This window comes from Hippocampus zosterae, chromosome 17 (assembly GCF_025434085.1).
Source record: "Hippocampus zosterae strain Florida chromosome 17, ASM2543408v3, whole genome shotgun sequence".
Classification (NCBI taxonomy): Eukaryota; Metazoa; Chordata; class Actinopteri; order Syngnathiformes; family Syngnathidae; genus Hippocampus; species Hippocampus zosterae.
The window spans coordinates 3,644,914-3,669,194 of record NC_067467.1 but is presented as its reverse complement, the minus strand read 5'-3'; the positions used below and the strand labels follow the sequence as shown (position 1 = coordinate 3,669,194).

At 45.9% G+C, this 24,281-nt stretch overlaps 3 protein-coding genes across 5 annotated transcripts; all 3 read left to right on the top strand.

The window, feature by feature from the left end:
- The first annotated feature begins 97 nt into the window (after positions 1 to 97).
- slc6a16a (solute carrier family 6 member 16a) lies at positions 98 to 8,183 on the top strand. 3 transcript variants are annotated; one of them, XM_052049956.1, is made up of 12 exons: positions 98 to 339; positions 2,551 to 2,770; positions 3,093 to 3,250; positions 4,007 to 4,133; positions 4,211 to 4,386; positions 4,485 to 4,595; positions 4,695 to 4,936; positions 6,271 to 6,448; positions 6,550 to 6,751; positions 6,849 to 7,008; positions 7,280 to 7,442; positions 7,642 to 8,183. In XM_052049956.1, the coding sequence occupies exons 1-12, from the start codon at positions 337 to 339 to the stop codon at positions 7,990 to 7,992; spliced, it is 2,091 nt and encodes a 696-aa protein (XP_051905916.1). In that variant the 5' UTR covers positions 98 to 336; the 3' UTR covers positions 7,993 to 8,183. The 3 variants fall into 3 exon arrangements, with proteins under 3 accessions (XP_051905916.1, XP_051905918.1, XP_051905917.1); XM_052049958.1 differs by lacking the exon at positions 98 to 339 and having other exon boundaries at positions 2,559 to 2,703; XM_052049957.1 differs by lacking the exon at positions 98 to 339 and having other exon boundaries at positions 2,567 to 2,687.
- A 178-nt stretch (positions 8,184 to 8,361) lies between these two features.
- Positions 8,362 to 18,690, top strand: slc17a7a (solute carrier family 17 member 7a). The gene is made up of 13 exons (XM_052049959.1): positions 8,362 to 9,284; positions 14,683 to 14,935; positions 15,006 to 15,124; positions 15,294 to 15,408; positions 15,490 to 15,577; positions 16,259 to 16,345; positions 16,452 to 16,594; positions 16,715 to 16,864; positions 16,986 to 17,118; positions 17,633 to 17,743; positions 17,852 to 17,979; positions 18,053 to 18,122; positions 18,310 to 18,690. The coding sequence occupies exons 1-13, from the start codon at positions 9,223 to 9,225 to the stop codon at positions 18,564 to 18,566; spliced, it is 1,716 nt and encodes a 571-aa protein (XP_051905919.1). The 5' UTR covers positions 8,362 to 9,222; the 3' UTR covers positions 18,567 to 18,690.
- Positions 18,691 to 21,398: 2,708 nt separating this feature from the next.
- On the top strand, positions 21,399 to 24,083 carry zgc:55558 (GTPase KRas). The gene is made up of 5 exons (XM_052049966.1): positions 21,399 to 21,706; positions 21,898 to 22,017; positions 22,445 to 22,623; positions 23,371 to 23,530; positions 23,617 to 24,083. Exons 2-5 carry the CDS (start codon positions 21,907 to 21,909, stop codon positions 23,728 to 23,730), a joined length of 564 nt encoding a protein of 187 aa, XP_051905926.1. The 5' UTR covers positions 21,399 to 21,706; positions 21,898 to 21,906; the 3' UTR covers positions 23,731 to 24,083.
- Positions 24,084 to 24,281: the final 198 nt, after the last annotated feature.

Here is a 24,281-nt window from a genome sequence, read left to right as displayed (position 1 = left end):
GCAACAATGAAGTCGCGTGTATAGTATTTTGTGTAGCCAGGCCCCGCCCCCTCCAGCCTGCCTATTGGCTATAGTAAAAGTAACCTCTCACTTGCTCTTATTTGGTTTGCTCCAAACGCGTGAGTGACAGCGTGGCGCTTGGAAAGTTTTCTCCCTCCACCCTAAACACACAACTCAAGTGAAAAAAAGGGGGCGACTTTTAATCGTCTTTCAGTTGCGAAGGACGAGTGAGGAGGAGAAGTCGTGAGGACGAAAGTGAATATGAAATAACGAATTTCAGCAAGATCAGGGTCGTTCGTAACTTGACAGCAGCGGCGTTGGATCGAACTGTCAATCATGGTAATTTCCACACTCTCATACGTTCTTCCAAATGTTTATTTGTTTTTTTGCTGTCATTGCTTGCTCAAATGTCAACGTTGTTCTCGTTATGGTTGACCCACGAAACAAAGCTGCTTTGCGATACAGTGCACACTACAATTGGTGGGAATGGAACATGCTGCTCTGTAAACGCTTGTCTCCCTTGGTCTGGTTGAAAAAACGGTTTCAACACCTGCACTGTTAAACGTGTTCCTATTTTAAGTCAGCGGTTCTCAAATATTTGAGTACAGCCTCAGACTATACGGTAGCTCTCCAGGCACCACCATCACGAGTAACATTATAAAACGGGAACATCGTACTTTATGCCAAATATTTTTGATTATGCACAGTTTTAACACTAACACTACACTTAAATATGGGCAAATAAAATAAGTATACCTGGGTAATGATTCATTTAACATGTATGTAGTAACTCAAATAAAAATAATTTATTGATAATTTATTTGTTGTTCCACTGAATTAATGTCGAACTGCACCGCATCATACTCAGAGATGTTAACAAGGTGCTAATATTTTCCCACTCTAAATAAATTAACCATTACATTGGCAAGGTAAATGTTCAACACTGCAAACCACAACAACAACACAGTACTTTAAATCGAGCCGTGATGCTGCAGGTACTTGTTGACCGAGACTTGCATTTGTCCTGTCTAAATGTTGCCATGATTTTTTTTTTTTTTTTTTTGCGAAGGTGCTGTTGAGCTAAAAGGATGGTGAAACCGGCAGATAGCAAGCCGGTGTCCTGAAGAATGCACTTGTATACGTTTGCCAATGTCGCGTTTGCCTTGTGAACGATGTGATAAGGTCCTGGGAAAGGAGTCCCTCTCTGTCAAAATGACTCGGCTTGCTTCCTGCAAAGTCCTGAGTTGGACACCAATGTATGCTCTCCTAAAAAAAAGACCTCGTCAAAGTCCTTACTTGGGAAAAGGACAAAACTATGAATTGTCTTGTTTGAGATTGTCCAGACAAGTGATATAATTATGATTATTTACAGTCCCTGTTACTGTAGTCGATAGTCCATTGCAAGCCCGAGAAATGCAACCCTCCTTAAGGCACAGACTAAATACTTAAAAATGAATCCTGGAACTGAATTCTAGTCCATTCCAAGCCTTTTTTTTTTAACTTCAGTGACTTTTAATCACATTTCATCTTGCCTTGCCAGGTGGTCAGCGGCCCTAAACTTGTGATCCGAGAATCGCCCCTGGCAAGCAGCAACGCTCTCTCGATATAGCAGGTCATCATGACCTCATGCGTTCACCCTCCCTTTTGTCCATTGGTGCCCTTGACATTCGAAATTTGAACACAACAAAATAAAAGCCCCCCCCTCACCCCCTTCCGGTAGGTGTGACAAACTATGGTGACAATGTTCTCCCTCACAGCTGCAATGACTCACTGAACAGTATGAGTGGTTGTAAAAGCGTGTCCCTGCAACGCAACTTTCTGTCATTTTGACATTTTATTTGGACAACAGCAAATTTCATCATGTCTGGCTGACTACGGTCATTTTTCGTTGGCCGCAATAAAGTATTTCCTGCCCACGTGCTTTCCATGTCAACCTCGGCAACACCCACAGGCTCAACCAATGTAATCCTACATCGCCCCCGCCCGTCACCATCCATTTTTAGATTTGTCTGCTCCGCACATATTTGTCATTCTCCAAACAGCCCGCGCATCCAATACGTAGTTTCAAAACTCTTTCGAGCCAAATGTGCTCACATACAAACTACGACAAAGCCAACAGGAGCACATGTCGAAGTGTTTATTTATTTTGATTGGCAAAGACGCACTTCCTCTTTCAACACCCCGCGTGTTCTCTATCTGCTGCGAAGCAGATATTTGAGATGAGCTTCCAAACCGACCCGCCCCCCCATGCCCCCACCCCCTTCCTTCTTGTTTGTGTACTAAATGGAGTGTGACTTGAGCTGCAGTGTTTTTTTTTTTTAATTATCACACAGCAGGCAATGGGTGGGAAGCGAGAGGCCCCCCCAAACATGTTTAAGGCTTAAATGCATACACCAGGTGATTGCATAATTTTTTTTTTTTTTTTGTCGGACCTTTCCATACACTCATTCAAACCCCCGGCTCACTGACGTTTCATCACATTCTCTGCCATGTTTGACAAATTCAATTTGTATGTTGACGTCGTTTTTTTTTTGTCCTCTTTATTCCAAGACGGAGAAACCTTCGATGGATGGCGACGAGGATGGCGCATGGCTGACTGAGAGTCAGTGTCAGTCTCAGCTCGCCCTCACTTCTGATGCCAACGAAATCAACGATGGGGACCGGCCAGCCTGGGATTCCAAGATTCAGTACGTGTTGGCCCAGGTGGGCTTCAGCGTTGGCTTGGGCAACGTGTGGAGGTTCCCATACCTTTGCCACCAGAATGGAGGAGGTGATGATCAGTGTGGAGATTATCGGATGATCTTGGAATTATGAACATGTTTTGTTGAGCATTTATTCTAAAATATGCTACTGCTTGGACGCAAAATGGGGCTACCTCATCTGCTCCTTCGTCTCCCAGAGCCTCATCTGGTTTACCGAAACAGCATAACGAGCCTCCCCACAGTGATATTAACGTGATATTACAGTTTGTATTTTAATCTTATTTGTCTTTCCTCAGTTAAAACGGTTTTGTTTGTATCTGATGACAGACGCCAACGTCGTACTGTAGCCCTAAAAGTAATCCACATGTATTTTCTTTTCCTTCCTTGCAGGGGCCTTCATGCTGCTGTATGTTTTCCTTCTGGTGGTGGTTGGCGTTCCCCTCTTCTTCATGGAGTTGGCGGCCGGCCAGAGCATTCGGCAGGGAAGCATCGGAGTGTGGAAGCACATTTCCCCCAAATTCGCCGGCATCGGCTATTCTAGTTGCTTGGTGAGAATTTCTAAGAAGTGCTTGGTTGTGTTTCCCGCACGCTGTGCCTCCAATGAGGGCTCCTTCCCAAAGGCGTCGTCATGCAAAGTATGTTTGGGTTGGACGAGTTTGACTTATCTCCCATGCCGCACTCGCAAGGCCTGTTTGTAAGCAAGTCTGTCGTAGCCCGTCTGGGTGTAAAACTAAGAGAGGATGATGACGGGCTGTAACATGAGAGTTGTTGTGTAACACTTTCTCCCACTGACACTGAGCGTGAATCACTGGATTCATCCGGTCCGTATGTTTCATTTTCCTGGCATGCCAAATTTGTCAGTCTTTTAGCGCTAGACCACTCAATTGTCCGTGTTTGCTTTCTCGACTGTGTAAACAAAAACAATGGGTATAAAAAGTCTACCCACCGCTGTTCAAATGCCAGCTTTTTGCAGTGTAAAAAACAAAAACAAAAGGTTAATCATTTCAAAACCTTTTCCCACCATTAATGCGATTTATAACTGTACAACTGTATGATGCGTAATTGTTTATAACAAAATTGTCTTTGTATCATAATTGATATTTCTCGAATAATATCATTCTTGCTGAAATATTTCATAAATTATCTCTAAACAAGACTAATTCTGTTCACTATTCCAATGAGCCTGCGCAGAGCACAACAGCGCCCTCTGGTGGGGCCAGGCCCCAAATGCAGAGACGGCGCTGTTTGTAAAATCATGGCTATGTACTGATATCTTCATTCATGAAGTTGTTTTTCCTCCTCAGGTTTGTTTTTATGTGGCTTTGTACTACAATGTGATCATTGCATGGAGTCTTTTCTACCTGGGCAACTCCTTCCAGTATCCTCTACCCTGGGAGAACTGTCCCATCGACGTAGCTGCCAATGACACAGGTAGACTCTGCTTGTTCAGACAAATAATCCCAATCGCATAGTCACTAAATGCCCTTTTTTCCCGCTCTCATCTACAGTGAAAGAATGCGCAGGAAGTTCCGCAACATCCTATTTCTGGTTCCGCAAAGCTCTGAACATCTCGAATTCCATCGAGGAATCGGGAGAGTTTAATTCCATCATGACGGGCTGTTTGTTAGCCGCATGGACCATCGTCTCCTTGGCGATGATTAAAGGTATCAAGTCATCTGCAAAGGTGAACGAGAAGAGCATTCGCAACCTTGCACGTGATCAACGTCGCATCTTTTTCCTCGTCCGTCGTTCCAACAATCCTTGTGTTGTTCCAAATTTCAGGTGATGTACTTCTCCTCAGTCTTTCCCTACGTGGTGCTCTTCATTTTCCTCATCAGAGGCTTGACGCTGGATGGAGCATTGGAGGGAATCACGTATATGTTTTATCCAAGAGTAAGCGTGCATTCCAGAATATGACTCATGTGTTTGTGTCAGTGTTAAAAGACACACTTGGTACACTTTAAAGCTTTTTTTTTTTTTTTTCCCCCTCAGCTGGAGACTTGGGGCAACATGCAGGTTTGGCGGCAAGCTGCCACTCAAGTGTTTTTCGCCCTGGGGCTGGGCTACGGCTCCGTCATTGCGTATTCCTCCTACAATCCGGTCCAAAACAACTGCCACAGGGACGCTCTGATGGTCTCGGGCATCAATTTCATGACGTCTGTCCTAGCCTCGCTCGTTGTTTTCGTCATCCTGGGTTTCCGGGCTAAAAACATCGCAAAGGACTGCGTGGCTGAGTATGTATCAAAGATCGTAAGTTTGCTCGCATCATTGTGAGAAAGAAAAAAAAAAAACACACTACCGGGTTCTGAGATTGAAGTAACATCATTTTCAATTCATTTCATTTCCAAAAACGTGTATCTCATCTTTCCCAGTTGAAGTGAATGGAAATGTCATTAATTAGTTTCAGCCCCGGGCGGCCCGGTAGTCCAGTGGTTAGCACGTGGGCTTCACAGTGCAGAGGTGCCGGGTTCGATTCCAGCTCCGGCCTCCCTGTGTGGAGTTTGCATGTTCTCCCCGGGCCTGCGTGGGTTTTCTCCGGGTGCTCCGGTTTCCTCCCACATTCCAAAAATATGCGTGGCAGGCTTATTGAACACTCTAAATTGTCCATAGGTGTGAGTGTGAGTGCGAATGGTTGTTCGTCTAAGTGTGCCCTGCGATTGGCTGGCAACCGATTCAGGGTGTCCCCCGCCTACTGCCCGAAGACGGCTGGGATAGGCTCCAGCACCCCCCGCGACCCTAGTGAGGATCAAGCGGCTCGGAAGATGAATGAATGAATGAATAGTTTCAGCCCCACATTGTGCTCATTCTGGTAATTGCTCCTTGGTCACGAATCGAAAATATTAGACACCATTTCCAACTGACTCGGTAAGCTGCAGTAATACTAGTCAATAGCGATATCAATTATATTGCCGTTCTATGAATTTTTGGGGGGGGTTCAATGGTACAAGCACCAAAGTACCAGGGCACTCGTACATGGCCTCCATCTTGGTTGTTTTGGATCGAGTTGAATTTACTGTCACCCTCAAGCAGTAAAAAAAAAAAAAAAAATAATAAAACATATCTATATATATATTGCGCGTCGTCCCGCACGCGGTCTGTCCTTCCGTCTGTCCCTTTTCAAAACGTACCTACTTCACCGCGCCGCTGCGCGCCGCCACTGCGCCGCTCAGGCAGTGGCTCACTACGATCGCGCGGGCATCTTAGCGAAAAAATGTTGTCTACCCACAAGCATTGCAATAAAATTGTTAGTTATTTAGTAGCGCTAAACATCTCTTTATTTTCGCGATAAGCAATGAAGATGAACAAAAAGTTGAACCAAGCAACAACACTTTTGTGGGCCGAAGGCCCACTTTACCAGCCTTCCGCAGGAACTAGCTGATGAGCCGCCCGGAGGGCAGCGAACCAGCTAGTATATAATAATAATAAAAAATCAGTTCAACAGTGGCTCGTCTCAAAATAAATAAATAAATAACTTGATAGATGGATAAAAATGTACAAAATAATACCGGAGACTCTACTCCGTGGCACCTGTGTATTATATTCTTAAGTGAGATCTTTTTATTTGCAGAAACGTTCGCCTTCTAAGCAACATGTGGATCCAGGAGGGCCGTCGCGGGTGGCCGGGGTTCAACTTGACCGAGCCAACATCGCTGTCCGTCTCAGACTATCGGGAGTGGTACAGCGGCTTTGGCGCCACGCTGGCTCTCAACCTCACCGATTGCAATCTGGAGGAGGAGATGAAGAAGGTGAGCGATGCCCCGCTAGCTAGCGGCGGAAGAATTGGGATTACTTGGCGTTCGGGTGTAGTTGTTGTCACGTTGCATCTGTTTGTTATGTCGTCGCTCAGGGAGTAGAAGGCACGGGGCTGGCGTTCATCGCGTTCACCGAGGTGATGGCTTTGTTCCCAGCCAGCCCCTTCTGGTCCGCTCTGTTTTTCCTCATGTTGCTCAACCTGGGCATGAGCACCATGTTCGGGACAATGCAAGGAATCCTCACCCCCCTCATGGATAATTTTCCTCCGCTGGGACGCCACCGCACCTTACTCACTGGTAGGCCAGTCGAATGGAATGCAAATTTAGCATCTTTTGGTACGCCCGCTTCAAAGTGTTTTTCTCTTGGGTTTGTTTTTTTTGGGGGGGGGTTTAGTGTTCAGCTGCGCTTTGGGCTTCCTGCTCGGACTTCTTTTCACTCAGCGCTCGGGCAACTACTTTGTGGCCATGTTTGACGACTATTCTGCCACGCTGCCTTTAGTCATCGTTGTCATCTTTGAAACCATCAGCGTCTCCTGGGTTTATGGCACCGATCGGTAGGTCGTGAGTAATTTATTGATTTGGTCATCGACAGCATGCTTGTGAGTCATGACGGATTTGGAGCTGCAAATATTGGGGACAAATATTTTTCTAGGGGGTGTTTTCAAGACAAAGATGTCATAAACTATCATCTAATTTGAGTCATCCGTCTGAACTGTTAATTGTTAAGGGTGTCCATGAAGTCAATTTTTGTGGGGGGGGGGGGGTCTGCAAGATCTGTTTGGGTGTTTTTCATTATGTTTAGGTTTTGTTTTTGTTTTTTTGCAGCTTCCTGGATGACATTGAAGATATGCTCAAATGGCGCCCCCCAGTGGTGTACAAATATCTTTGGAAGTATGTGTGCTTGCTGGCCATGATCGGACTTCTGGCTGCCAGTTTGTTGCGGATGGTTTTTAAAAGGCCCACATACACCGCCTGGAATGAAAGCACGGTAAGGAGAGCATTGTGGGTGAAAAGGAGTCACATGTTGAAGAGCCGCCGCGGGGGCAAAACGTGTTGTCATTATTTCTTTCTGGCAGAGTAAGTCGATTATCGATTGTATGGAAATTGAGACGGTGTTCAAGTCGAAAACGATTTCAATTCAAACTCGCATGCTACAACATACTTTGTTGATGTTTTTCTCTGGGCAGGCCTCTGAGATGACTTTGGAGTACCCGGGCTGGGCTCTGGCTGTAATCGTCTTGCTCATAGTCTTTGCCAGCCTGCCGGTACCCATCGGTTACATCCATTCAATCCTGCGGCGCCGCAGGCTACTCCGCGGCGAGTCCGTGGAGGATGTTGGGAAGGAGGTCGACCGCGACATGTACACCAAGTGCAGCTCTATCGAACAGCTGGATCTCAGCTCAAATCTAGCTACTCCGGAGGAGGACGGCATCCGTCCCAGGACGACCTTCCTACCAGTGGGCAGCGAACACTATCGTCTCTTGCCCCAGCAGGAGGAGGAGGAGGAGGATGAGGAGGAGCAGGACACGGGAGTGTGAGGAGGTTGGGCGCTCGTCAGGGCGGAGGCTGTTTGGAAAATGTTTCAAGTGTAGGTCCTCGGGGAGAGGAGAAGCAAGATGACGCGGATGCAGGAAGACATGGCACTGTGAAGGGAGGATAGCAATGGACGCTACAGATGCTTAGCTCAGGAAGCTACATTGTTAGCAAGCCAAAACTTTTTTTTTTTTTTTAAGAAATGCAGTGAGCCACCACTAATCCGAAGGGATTTGGGAACGAGCCCTGTCACGAATAGGGTTTGTAATTGCCTATAGATGGTGACAAAGGACTTGTCCATTTTTTTCCCCCTTGGTACGAAGATGCCAGCAAATGGCACCAAAGTAATCCTGTCGTTAACAGAGGTTACCCCCCCACAAAAAAATAAATGACCAATTCGCAAATACCAAACCAGCAATATTTAGAGGTTGATGCCAGTCTGTTTGTGAGGACCAATTCGAGTTGTAAAGAACTCTTTCCCTGAAGTTGAGGACTATTTGATGGATCCTCATGTGGATCCGTGTTTTTTTTTTTTTTGGGTGGACGGAGTTCTTGATAAGATCCTTACATATGTGCGCATGTATTACCTTGACTGTAAAAAGGCCTATATTTCGCCATCTTGAATGTGATGCTGTAAATTCGACGTATTGTGTAGATGCAGATTTTATTAAACATTCTTGTAGGCAGCAACTTGATTTAATTTAATGGACTAACTTGATACAAATCCAGCTACATGCTGTTTATTGGATGATTTCACAGTGACTTTTTGTTTTGTGACATTTATTAATACATTAGCTAAAGTTGAGGTACGCTCATACGGTCAGAAACTAGTTTGCAGTTTTATTTTTAACTAACTCTCGGAATGAGCACTATGGAAATAAGTAAAAGACAGAAAGTATGTTGTTTTATTCAAACGGGTATTATACAAAGTGACAATCAAAATGCATTTGTTCGTTTTACTTTAGAACATTTTAGAGTCTGTGGACCTTTAACTTTTTACTCACTTCTAACTTTCTCCAGGTTGTTTTTTTTTTCAAACAAGTGTCTGTACCGACTTACTTGAGTGCTTAATTTTCAAATACTTTTGCCAGCTTGAAACAAATCCCACGAAAACGTCGTCGTGGCTCTTCATCTCCCAGTCGGGAGTCGCGAGAGCGAGCATGCGGCCATGTGCGCGTGTTCTGTGCGCGTTCACGCGAGAGAGGAGCACACGGGCCGGCTGAGCAGCAAGAAGGATGGAGGTCCGACCCGACAGGTTCAAGGCGGTCGCGGCCAAAACTCTGGGCAGAATAAACAGGTATTTTCTTATGGCTTTTTTTTCCCTTCTCTTTTTGTCATTTAACTTCAAGACGCCTGTACACTTTCCCAAGCGAGAGCGAAACGGTTTATCGAGTTGGGCAGTCCGTATATTCTTTGCAATGGCGGAAAAGTTAGTTTCGAATCGAGTTTACTCAATAAAACGGGGCGACGGTTACGTTTGCGGTGCAGATAACAATAAAAAGTCGCGATGCCGACCGAGCGCGAATCTACGTGGCCAAATTGTAGTTGTTTGGAAAGAATGCGAGCACAATTGACATTTGTCGGAAATGAATCCTGCAAAACCACTTTACGTGTTAAACCTCAATTTTCTGTGGATTTAAATTAACTAGAAGACGTCATCATGCCCAAAAAAATGCCCGGATTTGAGCAATCCAAAACTATGCGATGAAAATGACCGATAAAATTGGTTCGACCCCCCCCCCTGCCCCGTCATATCATATCACATTCATAAATATAGCAAACATTGCTGCTCATATTTTTTGGGGTCAAATATTACATTCTCATACCAAAGCATGAAATGCAGTGTTTCACATTTAATTGCTACTCCAACGTAAAAAATGTAGAGAAATGTAAGTCAATAATACAAAATAAAAAATACTGTCGCTTCATGACTAATCAATGCAGACTGTTGCGTGCACAATATGAGAATATTCAAAAATCAAAGAGGAAAATTCAATGATAGATACTCGTTCGATAACCTTTGCTTCCAGCTTCCGTTCTCTTCGGATTTGAGGTAGCGCGCAAACGTATAAGTCCCGTCCTGAAATAGCCTGTTTTTCAGTCCAGATGTCGAGCCATGCAAATCCCTAAACTCTCCCCTCCCACTCGCGCCATCCTGGCCCATGTCACTTCCTCCGACCGCTCCCTCTTCATCCATCCATGGAGACAACTTTCATCCTATCACGCTTGCAGATTAACAGACATGCACATTGAAAGGCGATCCTTTCTGTCCAAATGGGCGACGTGCGAGGCAAATGCACCTAGGCACGCTCCAGCACATCTGGATGGATGTGCGTGTGTGTGTGTGTGTGTCGCGAGGAAGGCCTCCCCCTTGTTTGCTTCGCTGGAGTTGGAGCAATCTCACCGGCTCACAGACAAAAGCGCGATCCCTCCATGATGAAGGCAGCCGGAAGTTCATTTATTATTTAAAGATTCCCTCCATCAGGATGCATCTCCTGTTTCTATATTAAACGCCACTCGGTAAGCGCAAAACGCCAGCGCTGGAAACTCAAACGTACGGTTTCCTCTTACGGTTCACACTTTCTAAATAACATCACCGGCGGTGGGCAGAAACAAATTGTTCTTGATATCAAACCCACTACTGGTCTTTTGACTGCATCCACATTTTGAAAGTTTCCCCAACAAGGCCCTGTGGACGGAAAGCTTAGTTGCGGCGGCGCACAAGGCAATGCAGAAAGTAGCATGTAATCCATTTTTAATCCCGTTTACATCCGCAGGAGTGCCACAATTTCATTCCGGATGCACAGCGGCTCGGTGCCATTGTGGCGTTGATAAAATATTCAAATCACAGTGGGACGTCTTAATTATTATTTGATCATGTTTGCCGCGCTTTAGGCCTAATAATTTAGTTGAATCGCGGGGGCGGGGGGGGGGGGTTCTGATGCAATACAATGTAGTTTAACCTTTTTGAAGAATAAAACAAGCTGAAGTGCAATACCTATCTCGTCATCCATCCATCCATCCATCATCCACACATTGGATGAGCTGAACTCAAAGGTGTACGCAAAAGGCTTATTTCGCTCAAATATCGTTTACAAATCTGCCATAAATCTTTTAATGAGCGCCCAAGACACTTCTTCCGTCTCTCAGGTGTAGCATATGAAGATGCGGATTAGAAAATCGTGATTATTGCACAGGCGTGCCTTCGGCTGCCCACATTAAACGGTCACTCCGAAATGTGTCGTTTTATCTCCAAATGCGTTTCCGAGAAGTTGACTGCGTGTAATCATACCTGCCCGTGACCTCCATCTCCAAACACATTTGAGATTGCTGCTGCAACAATCGGTTTACTCACCCATGAGGAACGTATTCATTTAATAACAGTGCATCAAACTGTATCGATCAAAGCATTTTTTATCTTTATACAGATCATTTTGGGGCATGGGATCGTGCGAGTGTACCTAATGAAGTGTCTGATGGGTGTGGAATTAAGGATTAAGATTGTTTTGTTTTGTTTTTTTACGGGCAGATTAGATCGTGGGGCATATGTAAGAATACATGTCACGGATGGATGTTGACGAAAAAGAGGAGGGAGGGTGGGGAGGTGGGGGGTGACAGGATGAGCAAGGGGAGGGTGTCTCCCAGGGTGACACATTCCCGTTGAGACCCAATCTGCTCACTTCAGGGAGAGCGCATGGCCCACAGAAGGAGCGCCAGAGATGCCGCGGCAGAGGGGGAAAAAAAAATAAAATCTCAGAATAAATCCCTCGTCGCGTTCCAACTGTGAAACGAAACCGTGTTTGACGATGAACGTTTACATTGGGAGAGCAATGGCCGATCAATTGTGCCACACGGCCACGAATGAGGAATGGCGTCTGCCGTTATATAATATATTTGCTGTCAGCCTGCCTGGCTGTCTGTCTCCCGCCGTCATCCTCTTATGAGAGGATTACAGGAAACACTCAGCGAATTCATGATTTAATATACGGGAGAGCAAAGGTCAGAGGTCACGAGCATACATGTGAGTCATGGCCGGCCTTGTAAAATTATCTCCAGGCAAATAAGACCACCGATAGGTGACCATTTTACATCTCCAACAGGCATTTTGATCGTATTGAAATAGTGTGGGGGGTTTTTTTGTTTGTTTTTTTTTTTCAAATTATCACTGCGGTCTGCAAACAGTGTTACAGACTAAAACCATCCGTCTTTGTTTCAAGGTCTGACGTTATACTATCAGACTTTGGTTAGTCCTGCTCCCATTCATTCTCTTCTGATCTTGTCTTTGTTGATCCATCCATCCGTTTTTCCGATCCGCTTATCCTCACACGGGTCGCAAGCATGCTGGAGCCGATGCCGGCCGTATTCGGGCAGTAGGCGGGGCACAACCTGAACCGATTGCCAGCCAATCGCAGGGCACACAGAGACGAACAACCACCCGTGCGCACACTCACACCTCGGGACAATTTCAGAGTCTTCAATCAGCCTGCCATGCATGTTTTTGGAATATGGGGGGGAAACCGGAATACCCGGAGAAAACCCACGTAGGCATGGGGAGAAAGGGGCTTTATCTGACTAGAATGTCACCCGGTAGAGCGTAGTGTCGTCTCTACTTTACCTGGATTAGACTCTAGTCACGCCGCATGACGTCTTCAGAAGTCGATTTTTTTAAAGTGAGCGTGCAAAGACTTCTGCTGTTGGAGAGGAGCGCGGGAGTGCCTCCAGGCTCTCGCTGTTGATGTAATTACGATATTACAAAGGGCCCGAGGTCACAGGCCTCCTACCTGGCTCATTAGTTGTGACCAGCTGAGAGCGAGTGAAGGCAACTCCTCGCTCTTTGCTAACATGACGACACGAGTACTGCGGTTCCAACGACTCGCCTCCATCGCCGAGGAACATTCTGTTGTCTTTTGGGATTGGAAGAGGGTGTGCAACATCTCGTCCCCTAGCAGCCACGAATGTCATAGACCCTTATTGCGCAACCGTTCTCACATTGTGAAAGCTCAACGCAAATGTTCACAAAATCGTTGCCCGCTCCTGCTGGTACGTAAGAGAGACGTTTTGGGACATTCGCAGACAAGGCTACGCCACGATTATCCTTGAGTGTGAAGCAGCTGTAATAAAGAGTCGTTTTAGCTGTGGGCTAACCTCGTTAGCCGGTAGCATATGTGTAAGCGGCAGGGCGCAATCTGTCTCGTTGACTAATGAGGATGCTTCCGCCGCACTTAATGTCGGCTTTCAGGGATGCCATTCGGCACGTTGCTTGCACAGGAGAAGGCAGCGGGGGTGAATCATCACTTGTTCTTCGGGTTGATATGTACACCTTCCTGTAACAGACTGCAAACTGCCGTGTGCGGGTCTGATTTCAAATTTTAAAATAACTCTGATTAACTACATAGAATTGATCTATAAAGTTGAGCAGGTATATGGTGACATCTCAAATGGATGATGGTGGAGGTCTGCAATTAATTTTGTGGGATTCTATGAATACTATCATCTTTATTTATTCATATTCAGCAAATGTGCGGGTGTTGTATGAAATTGTTGTTGTATGCTTTAAGGCCCTTGTTAGAATTGAACCTGCATCCTCCACTCTTCGGTTTACAGGGCACTTGCGCTAACGGCAAAGCTAAAAAAAAAAAGGCCTTTTGACAAATGTGCAATTTTAGAATTGAAAGCAAGAGCCAATGCAAAGTCGAAAATTGAGGCCACAATACATCTCCGTGTCGTCAGAAGGAAACCACGCCCCGCGTGACTTTGCCACTCTGTATTCATTTCCGGAAGTAAATCTTTTTTCTATTTTTTTTTTTTTATAATCCTAATCTCAGTGTGGTGGCAGATTAAGAGGTAGAGCGAGTAGGAGGCAGGATGCCGATGGAGATAATCTCCTACAAATTCTAAAATGCCGCACACACATTTTTTTTTTAATTTGGGAATGTCCATATCCAAAGAAAAAGTGACGCCACGCCGAGTCTGCAATAAGAGACCTGGTAGAGGGAGTGAACTGCAGATGTGAGCAAGAAATACGCCGACGGACAGCCATGCAGGCGGATAGATGCGTAGTGACACGTTACAGTATAAAAAGCTGTGCTGAATTATTTATCTCATCCAAAAACGCATCAATAATGAACCGGTGTCAGAATGCGACTCGCCCCATGTGGTGTGTGTGTGTGTGTGTGTGTGTGTGTGTGTGTGTGAGTAAGAATCACACAGCAGTTCTGAGCGCACGAGAAAAACGATTCATTTTTCCACCCTTTATCGTTCCTCGCGTCAAAGAAAAAAAAAAAAGAACAACGGCAAATCTCGCATACATAAACGTGTACTCGTTCCTATACATCACTGTCCAGCTCACTGACTAACTGGATCAAGCCCAATGGAAAGTGCGCACGTGCCGCACGAGTGTGCGCAATCCGGGTGTGCGCACGCACATTAAAAAAAAAAAAAAAAAAAGCAGTCACGAAAAATAAAGAAAAAAAAACAACAACAGTATATGTTGCGCGTGGGTGTTGTCGTAGACAGACGTCTGCTAACTCCGGCGGAAAATAAAAATGGACGACAATCACGTTGGCCTCGCGAATCTTTAGGGATGACCGCGGAGATACTCGAAACCGACAAACTACAAAGTCAACGGGACGACGCTTTTACGAGTCGTTTATCGGCTGTCGTTTTTTTTTTTTTTTTTTTTTTTTTTTGTGCAGGTTGATTGACAAGCGGCAGCCCAATGGAGAAACCATCGAGCTGTCTGCCGAGGGCCGTCCCGAGCTGGTGCAGGAGAAGGAGCTGCCCGTGGTGGACTGCACCTGCTTCGGCTTGCCCAGGCGCTACATCATCGCCATCCTATCCGGCCTGGGCTTCTGCATCTCCTTCGGCATCCGCTGCAATCTGGGCGTGGCCATCGTAAGCATGGTCAACGACCACACCGTCTACAAAGGCAACAAGGAAGTGCTCGTGGTAAGCGCGCACCCCCCGTTCCTGCCGTCTTATTTAATTTGACGCGACGTCATCACTGCCTCTTCCTCAGGCTGCACAGTTCACTTGGGATCCGGAGACGGTGGGCATGATCCACGGTTCCTTCTTCTGGGGCTACATCGTCACGCAGATCCCCGGAGGTTTTATATGTCAGAAATTCGCAGCCAACAGGTGATCGGTCTCACGCTTACTCATCGATTTGATGACTCCGGTCGGAGTCGAACAGTTTCTTGCTGCTCAACGTGAAAATGTTACGTTTGGTGAAATCTTCTCATTCTGCCCAACCGCCGTCATTGTTCAAGAAGCGGCCATTTTGTTTTGCTCCTTTGTGTTCTTCAAGAGTGTTTGGCTTTGCCATCGTGGCCACGTCCACCCTCAACATGCTGATCCCATCTGCCGCTCGCTGCCATTACAGTTGCGTCATACTGGTCCGAATATGTCAAGGCCTTGTTGAGGTATAGTGTGTGTCCAAGTGGCTTTTTTTTTTGTGCATGAAATACGCTGAGCCTCTTCCCTAACTGGCTTGTGTGGTGCAGGGTGTGTCGTACCCGGCCTGCCACGGCATTTGGGCAAAGTGGGCTCCTCCCCTCGAGAGAAGTCGATTAGCCACCACGGCCTTTTGTGGTAAGTTTGACCTCATGCCACCTAAATTCTACCTTGATCATTTATCGCAGGCATCAAACCTCCTAGTTTGGTGAATTTCTGCTTTTTTTTCTTCTTTGACTGTTGGTATGGGTGGGTTTTGTTGCGTTTGTCTAAATGAATTTGTGGGCGGCCCGGTAGTCCAGTGGTTAGCACGTGGGCTTCACAGTGCAGAGGTACCGTGTTCGATTCCAGCTCCGGCCTCCCTGTGTGGAGTTTGCATGTTCTCCCCGGGTCTGCGTGGGTTTTCTCCGGGTGCTCCGGTTTCCTCCCACATTCCAAAAACATGCGTGGCAGGCTGATTGAACACTCTAAATTGTCCCTAGGTGTGAGTGTGAGTGCGAATGGTTGTTCGTCTCTCTGTGCCCTGCGATTGGCTGGCAACCGATTCAGGGTGTCCCCCGCCTACTGCCCGAAGACAGCTGCGATAGGCTCCAGCCCCCCCCCCCCCCCCCCCCCCCCCCCCCGCGACCCTAGTGAGGATCAAGCGGCTCGGAAGATGAATGAATGAATGAATGAATAATTTATCGCAGGCATCAAGCCCAAATCTCCTAGTTTGGTGAATTTCCGCTTTTTTTCTTTTTCTTTGACTGTTGGTGAGTATGCGTGTTTTTTTTTTGTTGTTGTTTTGCGTTTGTCTAAATGAATTTGTTGCCCTTGTAGGATCTTATGCAGGGGCGGTGGTGGCCATGCCTTTAGCTGGGATACTGGTGCAATACACTGGGTGGCCTTCTGTATTCTACGTCTATGGTGAGCATCCCCCATCCAGCAGGTCAATTCTATCGGCTCATGTCTGTCCAACATCAACTGATTGCGATCTTTTTCTTTTTTCTTCCTTATGATTGAACTCTCCCAGGCAGCTTTGGAATATTCTGGTACTTGTTCTGGATCCTGGTGTCCTATGAGAGTCCGGCCGCCCATCCCACGATCACGCCGGAGGAGAGGAAGTACATTGAAGATGCCATCGGAGAGTCCGCGTCGTTTCTCAACCCTCTACAGGTATTTTTGCAAGACCCAATAAATGCGGGTATCGGCGCGCGGGAAAGAGGCATTCGGACACACTCGCGCATGATCTCACGACATTGGATCACCCTGAGATTTCTTCTCGTTTGGTGGCAGAAATTTAAGACGCCGTGGAGGCAGTTTTTCACCTCCATGCCTGTCTATGCCATCATTGTGGCCAACTTCTGCAGGAGCTGGACCTTCTACCTGCTTCTCATCAGCCAGCCGGCCTACTTCGAAGAAGTCTTCGGCTTCGAGATCAGCAAGGTGAGCTGCGCGACCGACCCCGTGCGCCTCTCGGTCCACGGTTTCCGGGTTTGAATCTTGACTTTCCGTGCGGTGGTTGATGGTCGATGGTTGAGAGAAATGGCCACTTTTCCTCTCTCAGGTGGGCATGGTGTCAGCTTTGCCCCATCTCGTGATGACCATCATCGTTCCCCTGGGGGGCCAGCTGGCGGACTACCTTCGAACCCACAACTTGATGACCACCACCAATGTTAGGAAACTGATGAACTGCGGAGGTGACGTTTGCAACAAATTGCAATGCGCTTTTCCTGAATTGCGGGAATGTTCAACTTTGCGCTTTTGCCGAAACGCAACATGCGCGTGGGGATGTTTTCTCTTAAGCGTCTTTGCTGAGTCGGCGTTTTTCAAACACATCTTGTATTGGTGTATCATATGATTCAACATTTATTTCTCCCTGCAAGCGTACCTAATAAAGTGTCTACATGTGCACTTATTGAAACAGCAAGCATAATGATGGAATGAATTCTCTTTTTTTATTATTCATTCATTCATTCATTCATCTTCCGTACCGCTTGATCCTCACTAGGGTCGCGGGGGGTGCTGGAGCCCATCCCAGCCGTCTCCGGGCAGTAGGCGGGGGACACCCTGAATCGGTTGCCAGCCAATCGCAGGGCACACATAGACGAACAACCATCCGCGCTCACACTCACACCTAGGGACAATTTAGAGTGTTTTTTATTATTTTTATTTTTTATTTTTGGGGTGTTAAAATGTTTACTTTGTTTTCAGGTTTTGGCATGGAGGCCACCCTCCTACTCGTGGTGGGATATTCTCACACAAAAGGCGTCGCGATCTCCTTCCTGGTGCTTGCCGTCGGCTTTAGCGGCTTTGCTATCTCAGGTAACAAGAGCGATGACGATGCGTTCAGTGTAAATGGTTGTTTTTGTCATTTGAATGCTTTTAATGTTTCATCCCCCCCCCTCCCCCCCGATCCCGCCCCCCATTCAGGTTTTAATGTCAACCACTTGGACATTGCACCTCGATACGCCAGCATTCTAATGGGTATCTCAAACGGGGTGGGAACGCTGTCTGGAATGGTTTGTCCTCTAATAGTGGGAGCCATGACCAAACATAAGGTAAGAAATGAACTTTTCTGTGTGGAAAATGGAAATAAAAATGTTGCAATGGGATTTTCCCCCTTCGCTTCAGACACGCGAGGAATGGCAATACGTCTTCCTTATAGCGTCCCTGGTTCACTACGGAGGAGTTGTTTTCTATGGTAAGTCGCATTTTTGGATACCACAAAAACCTGCCATTTGAACAGGGGTGTGTAGACTTTATATATCCTATACCTGTGGGAGGGGAAAAAAGTGCCTTGCTTCCCAGTCTCTCCCTCTAGAAACCTTGTTGCCAATTTTACTTTCAAAGATTTCTGATATGTCCAATACGTTATTTCTTCCTTGCAGGACTTTTCGCATCGGGAGAAAAGCAGCCATGGGCCGACATCGAAGACACCAGCCAGGAGAAGTGCGGCATCATCGATGAAGACGAGCTTGCCAACGAGACGGAGGATCTCTACCGAAGCGGCGGCGGCCAGTACGGGGCGATGAGTCAACAGGCGGTCGGTTCAAACGGAGGCGGGGCCGCGGGAGGCGGGGCCGGATGGGTGACGGACTGGGATAGATCCGAGGAGTATGTGCAGCCGCCTGGATACAACTCATAGAAGTGCGGCGGAGTGGAGGAGACGAAGCTGACGTAGACGAGGGACTGACTTGATACAAGTGTGTACGAAACAAGGAAAAAAAAATGCGGAAACGGGAAGAGGAGAACTTGCTGCGCACTTTTGATTCTTTTGTTGCGTGGAGTTGGTGGGCAGTGTTAGATTTTGACATATACATAAACAAAGACGGTATTTATATAACGCAGCTCCATGGCCCTCAAACGTGGTCCCTAATGTGCGGCTCGCTGTGATTGGTCCGTTTGCATCTCGAGGAGGAAGCGCAGCAAGCGTCTCCTTTGTGTTGTAGTTCACATCTCATGTTGAAGCTTCTCCTCTTTTTTCAGGGAATGCATGTCAGCGGTTTTAAATAAGAATGATGTTAATGATGAAGAGTGATGAAATACACACACACACACACGCAGACTGTTTTTTTGGCTAAGACCCTTGCAAACTTTCTGAACATTATTTTTTTTTTTTGAATGAAATTGGTACCATCCATCTTTGGCACATGCTCACGCACAGAGATGCACGTGGTGTCTAGAGGAATCTCACCTGTGTCCGACCAAACTAGGTCATGCCCATCTAGGCTCATGGGTCACAAGGCACATATGATGAGTAATCATCCGACACGCCGGACTCTTTATTCGATGATGTTTCGGGTGACCAGTGCGGTGTGTCATTGACTGTTTTGTCATCTAAGTGGTGCGAAGTAGTCCAAACAGGCCTTTTTTCCCCCATCAGACTTCCAGCTTTCTCTTCTGTCCATCGGTGCCGTCTTTCTAATTCCTGAAAGACAGCCCCAGTGGGTCAGTGGTGTCGTGAGTGTGTTGTTCTGTCAGTTGGGTCCAGGTGCTGAAACATTGTGCAGTGGGCATGTTATAATGAGTACAGCAGTGCAGTCCCCCGTCGTCCCTCTCGTCCTTTAACACACTCACACACAAGGTGGTGTTCTCATGATGTGAGCACACTCTCGTGCCATGCTGTGTGTCGAGAGAGCAGCCAGCACGCAATATGGCAACAGTGTCTCTGTTGAGCAACACCCACTTGACGCAACGTTATATATTTGGGTGAAGTGTTTTTTTTTTTGTTTTTTTTAATTCCAAAGTAGCCGTTTTCACCCTTTGATAGTAATCTTGATGCAATGGCAGCTGGGCAATGGAGTCACAGGGAGCTTTCTGTAACAGCACATAGACGGAGCTTAGAGAATCGGGCAGGAGGCGTGTTTATTACGTGCACACACAAAAACGCACTGACAAAGCTGCGCTCTGCATGTACTGTACTCGCGCAGCAATCCATTTAGAATTTTGATTCGACATTTGGTCATTGTCTTTTCGGGTCAAATGTGTCATTTCTGATCTTGAATTGCGGTTTTGATGGGAAACGATACACTGCTGGAACGCAAAGTATTTCCAAGGGGTTTATTTGGTTTTACAAGCAAAATGCTGGAGGGGGAAAAAAAAGAATGATTATTCATGTGATCATTTTCAGTTTTCAGTGTTGTATTTGTAATCGACTTTCTTCTTTGTCCCAGTTTACGGCCATTCCGGTGTTGTTTACCTCGATCTCAATTAAATGTGTTGAAACGTGATGGGAACTAGTGTATAAACAATTCAATCTTAAATATTTTAAGATGCAAAAAAAAATGTGGAAAATAATTAGTGTACAAAGGATGTACAATGTGAAATATCCTTGTGTATAATAAAACCTAAGCAGCTATTTTACAGGTGTCAGCGGTCTGTTTTATTTCATTTCTTCTGTTTTTAAATAGTCAATATTTTTTTTTTCACGGCGATGGAGCAATGTCAGTTTCCTGTTTCTGTCTCTCTCGGGGCAGATGGAAACGGGATTGTCGCTGCGATTTTAGGCAAAGATTAGATAAGAGAGCAGATGCACTCAGTGGGAGAGTGCGGCAGCAACATGAACGAACGTCACAATGCGGGATGGCAAACAAGCGCTCGTGGGTGCGTACCGAAGTGTGTGTCCGCGCTTGCGTGTGTCTTTTCCAAAGTGCTTGATGTTCTTCACAATGAACGCTAGAGGGCAGTAAACGTCCAGGATTTTCGATCGTCATACCGCTCTCATTTCAGCATGTTTTTTATTGATCAACGCCGTGTCAAATTGGGAAAATTCAACTTTCAAACACAGTTTAAAAAATTGGGATAGCATCAGTTAATACAGAAGTCCATGTGGCAAAGGTACTTATACATAAATAGATAGTTGTATTTAAAACAGGAATGGTAAAAGTAGAAACATTGATTCAACTTCATGAAAATACAAATGGAAATTTACTATATAAGTGCGAGTCAAAAAGCAACTCTGATAATTATATAAAGTATCCATTTTAAAAAACAACAGATGAAAATAAACTTTCGTACGTTCTTTTTGGAATCATACAATCATGTGGTGCGTCGTTGTAAAATGAACGTTCGGGGTTGAGAAAACATAATGAGAATTTTTGACAAAGAAGCACATTTATCTATTTTCTTAAGTAGAGAGTACAAGTAACAAGTCAAAACGGTAAGTACTGCACTAAGTGGTAATGCCTGAAAAAAACACTTCAATCCTATAACGAAACGTCTACTGCTTCGTTGGGAGAATATTAATACTTCGTGACAGAACCCAGTACTGTACTGACAAACCCAAGCACAGTACAGCGAATACAAGTGACGGTCGATTGAGTGGTGGAAGCCACGCCCAACTGCAGAAATCCCAATGCATGATTGGATAGTTTTTGTAACGGGCAAGAGTGACATTAAAATCTCCGCTGTAATTGGACAAAATTAATGTCTGTTTTAGAGTCTGCCTTCGATTGGTCATTTAGCGTGAGGATTAACGCAATCATTTTGACTTTTCAAATGATTCGCGAATAGTGGTTGAATGTGAGGGCGAAATCAGATGTTGTCGTATTTTTACAACTTTAAAGTGTGGATCTAGTTAAACACGTCGTCATAAATCCCGACTTCGCGTTGTGACGCACAATTGTAGCTGGGAAAGGGCTCGAGGGCTGAAAGTTTTTTTTTTGCGTGCGGTTTGAGGAAGGAAAAAGTCCTCAGGCTAACGCTATGTAGCAAGCTAATGTCAAACATTCACGCGTAAACTCCGAACCTGTGAACTCACACGCTGTCTTAAAATCATATTTCCAGGTAAGCCTTGTTCTTACATAACACGGACTTTTCGGCAGCTACGCTGGTGACGTAAATTAGAGGCGACATGGACTCGAGTGTCCAAGTTAAATTTGGGTCGCCATGTCACGGCGCTGGATCAGATGTTATCGGCTGTCTGCTGAGCGGTCGCAGTGTGTGCTTGCTGTCAATTGCTTTTGTTTTCGCGTCAGTTTGCAGGCATGACCGAGTACAAGCTTGTGGTGGTCGGAGCAGGAGGCGTGGGCAAGAGTGCTCTCACCATCCAGCTCATCCAGAATCACTTTGTGGATGAATATGATCCAACCATCGAGGTGGGTCTCATCGCCGTACATGTTCGGTCCATGTCAAATCACGCTTTCACTCTGACGTCTCCTTTGCACGCCTGCGTGACTGTGATTTGGCAGTACAGTACGTGTGTGCTGTGCAGCACCAAAAGTGTTCAGTGTATGTAGCAGAGTGTCAATTGAAATTCCCTTTGAGGGATTACAGTATATTATAAATTAAGAAGAATTTTCCTTTCACCCCCTTAGCTTGTCTTCAATTTTTGAGATGTAGTTATAAATGGAAGGGAACTTGCATAGATCGATAAAACATTGGCTCACGTCCTTCCGTCACTCCTGGTGATCCCTCACTCACGAGACACTACGGTGCAGCGGCACAGTGGTTGGCAATCACTTCTGGAAGCTACGGAATCGCAATGGCTAAAGCGTGCATGCTGTCGTCTTTCTGTGCCGCAAGGACTCGTACAGGAAGCAGGTGGTGATCGACGGAGAGACGTGTCTGTTGGACATCCTGGACACTGCGGGTCAGGAGGAGTACAGCGCCATGAGGGACCAATACATGAGGACGGGGGAGGGCTTCCTCTGCGTCTACGCCATCAACAACATCAAGTCCTTTGAGGACGTTCACCTGTACAGGTGCTTGTGATGTCAAGCCACTTTAAACTATTAATACAGTGAGAGTGTTGCACCATTATGTAGTTGCTCTTTAAACTGTTCAATTAAAAGCGCGTAGCATGGCGTGGACGTCTCTACGTATGCAATGCGCCGTCGGCTACATCATGTATGCAAATGTGTTCAAGCAATGACGAGTCTGAAAGTTCCCCTGGCAGATAAGTTTGGATCTGTTTTTGAACTTGAGTTTGATGTTACGGTTGTGGCGTTCATTTTTGTATTTTATTGATTTATTATTTTTTTTAGGACCCTACTTTGGAATCAAAGCGAGCAAAAATAGAACAAAACCTTCACACTTTTTACAGCGTTGCAGTCTTGTGATCCTTGAAATGAAACTGATACGAAGGCTCTGAACTGCCATGGACGGGTTTCGATTTCATCTCACTTTTTGGGTTATATTTGTACTTGTGAGGCCTTTTTTTTTTTTTCGTGATTCAACATCCTGGAAAATCGTACAAAAGGATTTGAGAGAAACGCGTGCTGTTAGATGCTTGTGACTTTATATCCCACAATGGGGGCTCATCTGACCACAGAGTCAAAAATGAGGGCCTGTTCAATTAAGTTGGGAATCTGAATTTGAGATTGTCGTAAAAAAATATATATATAACCAATTTTTTGACAATTTTCAATTTCTCACCCAGTCGGTCGTGAAAATTGCCCCCGTTTTTTTTGCGTCGTTGACAAACTATTCCTCATGTTTTCGCCCTCCAGAGAGCAGATCAACAGGGTGAAGGACAGCGACAGCGTTCCCATGGTGCTGGTGGGAAACAAGAGTGACTTGAGCTCACGCTCCGTCGAGACGCGACAAGCACAGGAACTGGCTCGAAGCTACGGCGTGCCCTTTGTCGAGACCTCGGCCAAAACCAGACAGGTGTGCGTCCGTAACGCCATTGAGCGCCTTTCCTTTGCGCGCATCTTCATGGGCCTGACCCCGTTTTGCATTTGTGTTCCCGGCAGGGCGTGGAAGAAGCGTTCTATTCGCTCGTGAGAGAGATCAGAAGATACAAAGAGACCAACCGCAGCAGCAAAAAGAGCAAGAAGAACACGCAGAGACGCTGCATGATATTATAGCGATGAGAGCCGTGTAGCATTTTTTTTTGTCATATACGCAAACTAGCGCCCCCTACATGTCAGGTAGACCACACGCTCTCCCAACATGTTTGTCCATTTAATGCTGTGAATGTCCAGACCAAACTGAATTGTTACCTAGGTTTTTTTTTTTTAATAGCAGCATTCAAGAGTTACATTTTCTTTTGAAGAAACTCCACTTTTTCTCCAATTGACTCGTTGCTAATATGAGCGCGACAGCGTGCACTGACGACACATTTGGGCCAAACGGCGATAGGCGATAAAGCCTTGTGTTGGTTGCTGATGTTTCAGTGATTGTTTTTTCCACGCAAATACATCAAACTATTTCCTACTGACCTCATGTCTTGTGTCATTCGTTGAAATAGTTTCCGATGTCCCTGATTGTTTGGTTACCATGACACTTCTGTAGTGTCATTACCTCTTTTTTTTTCTTTTTTTTTGCTCAGCAGTGTCAACCACCTTCCACGACTGACTTTTCTGTGCTGCTTTTTGACCGCCGTCTGTCGCTGTGCTTTGAAGTAGAGCATCTTGAA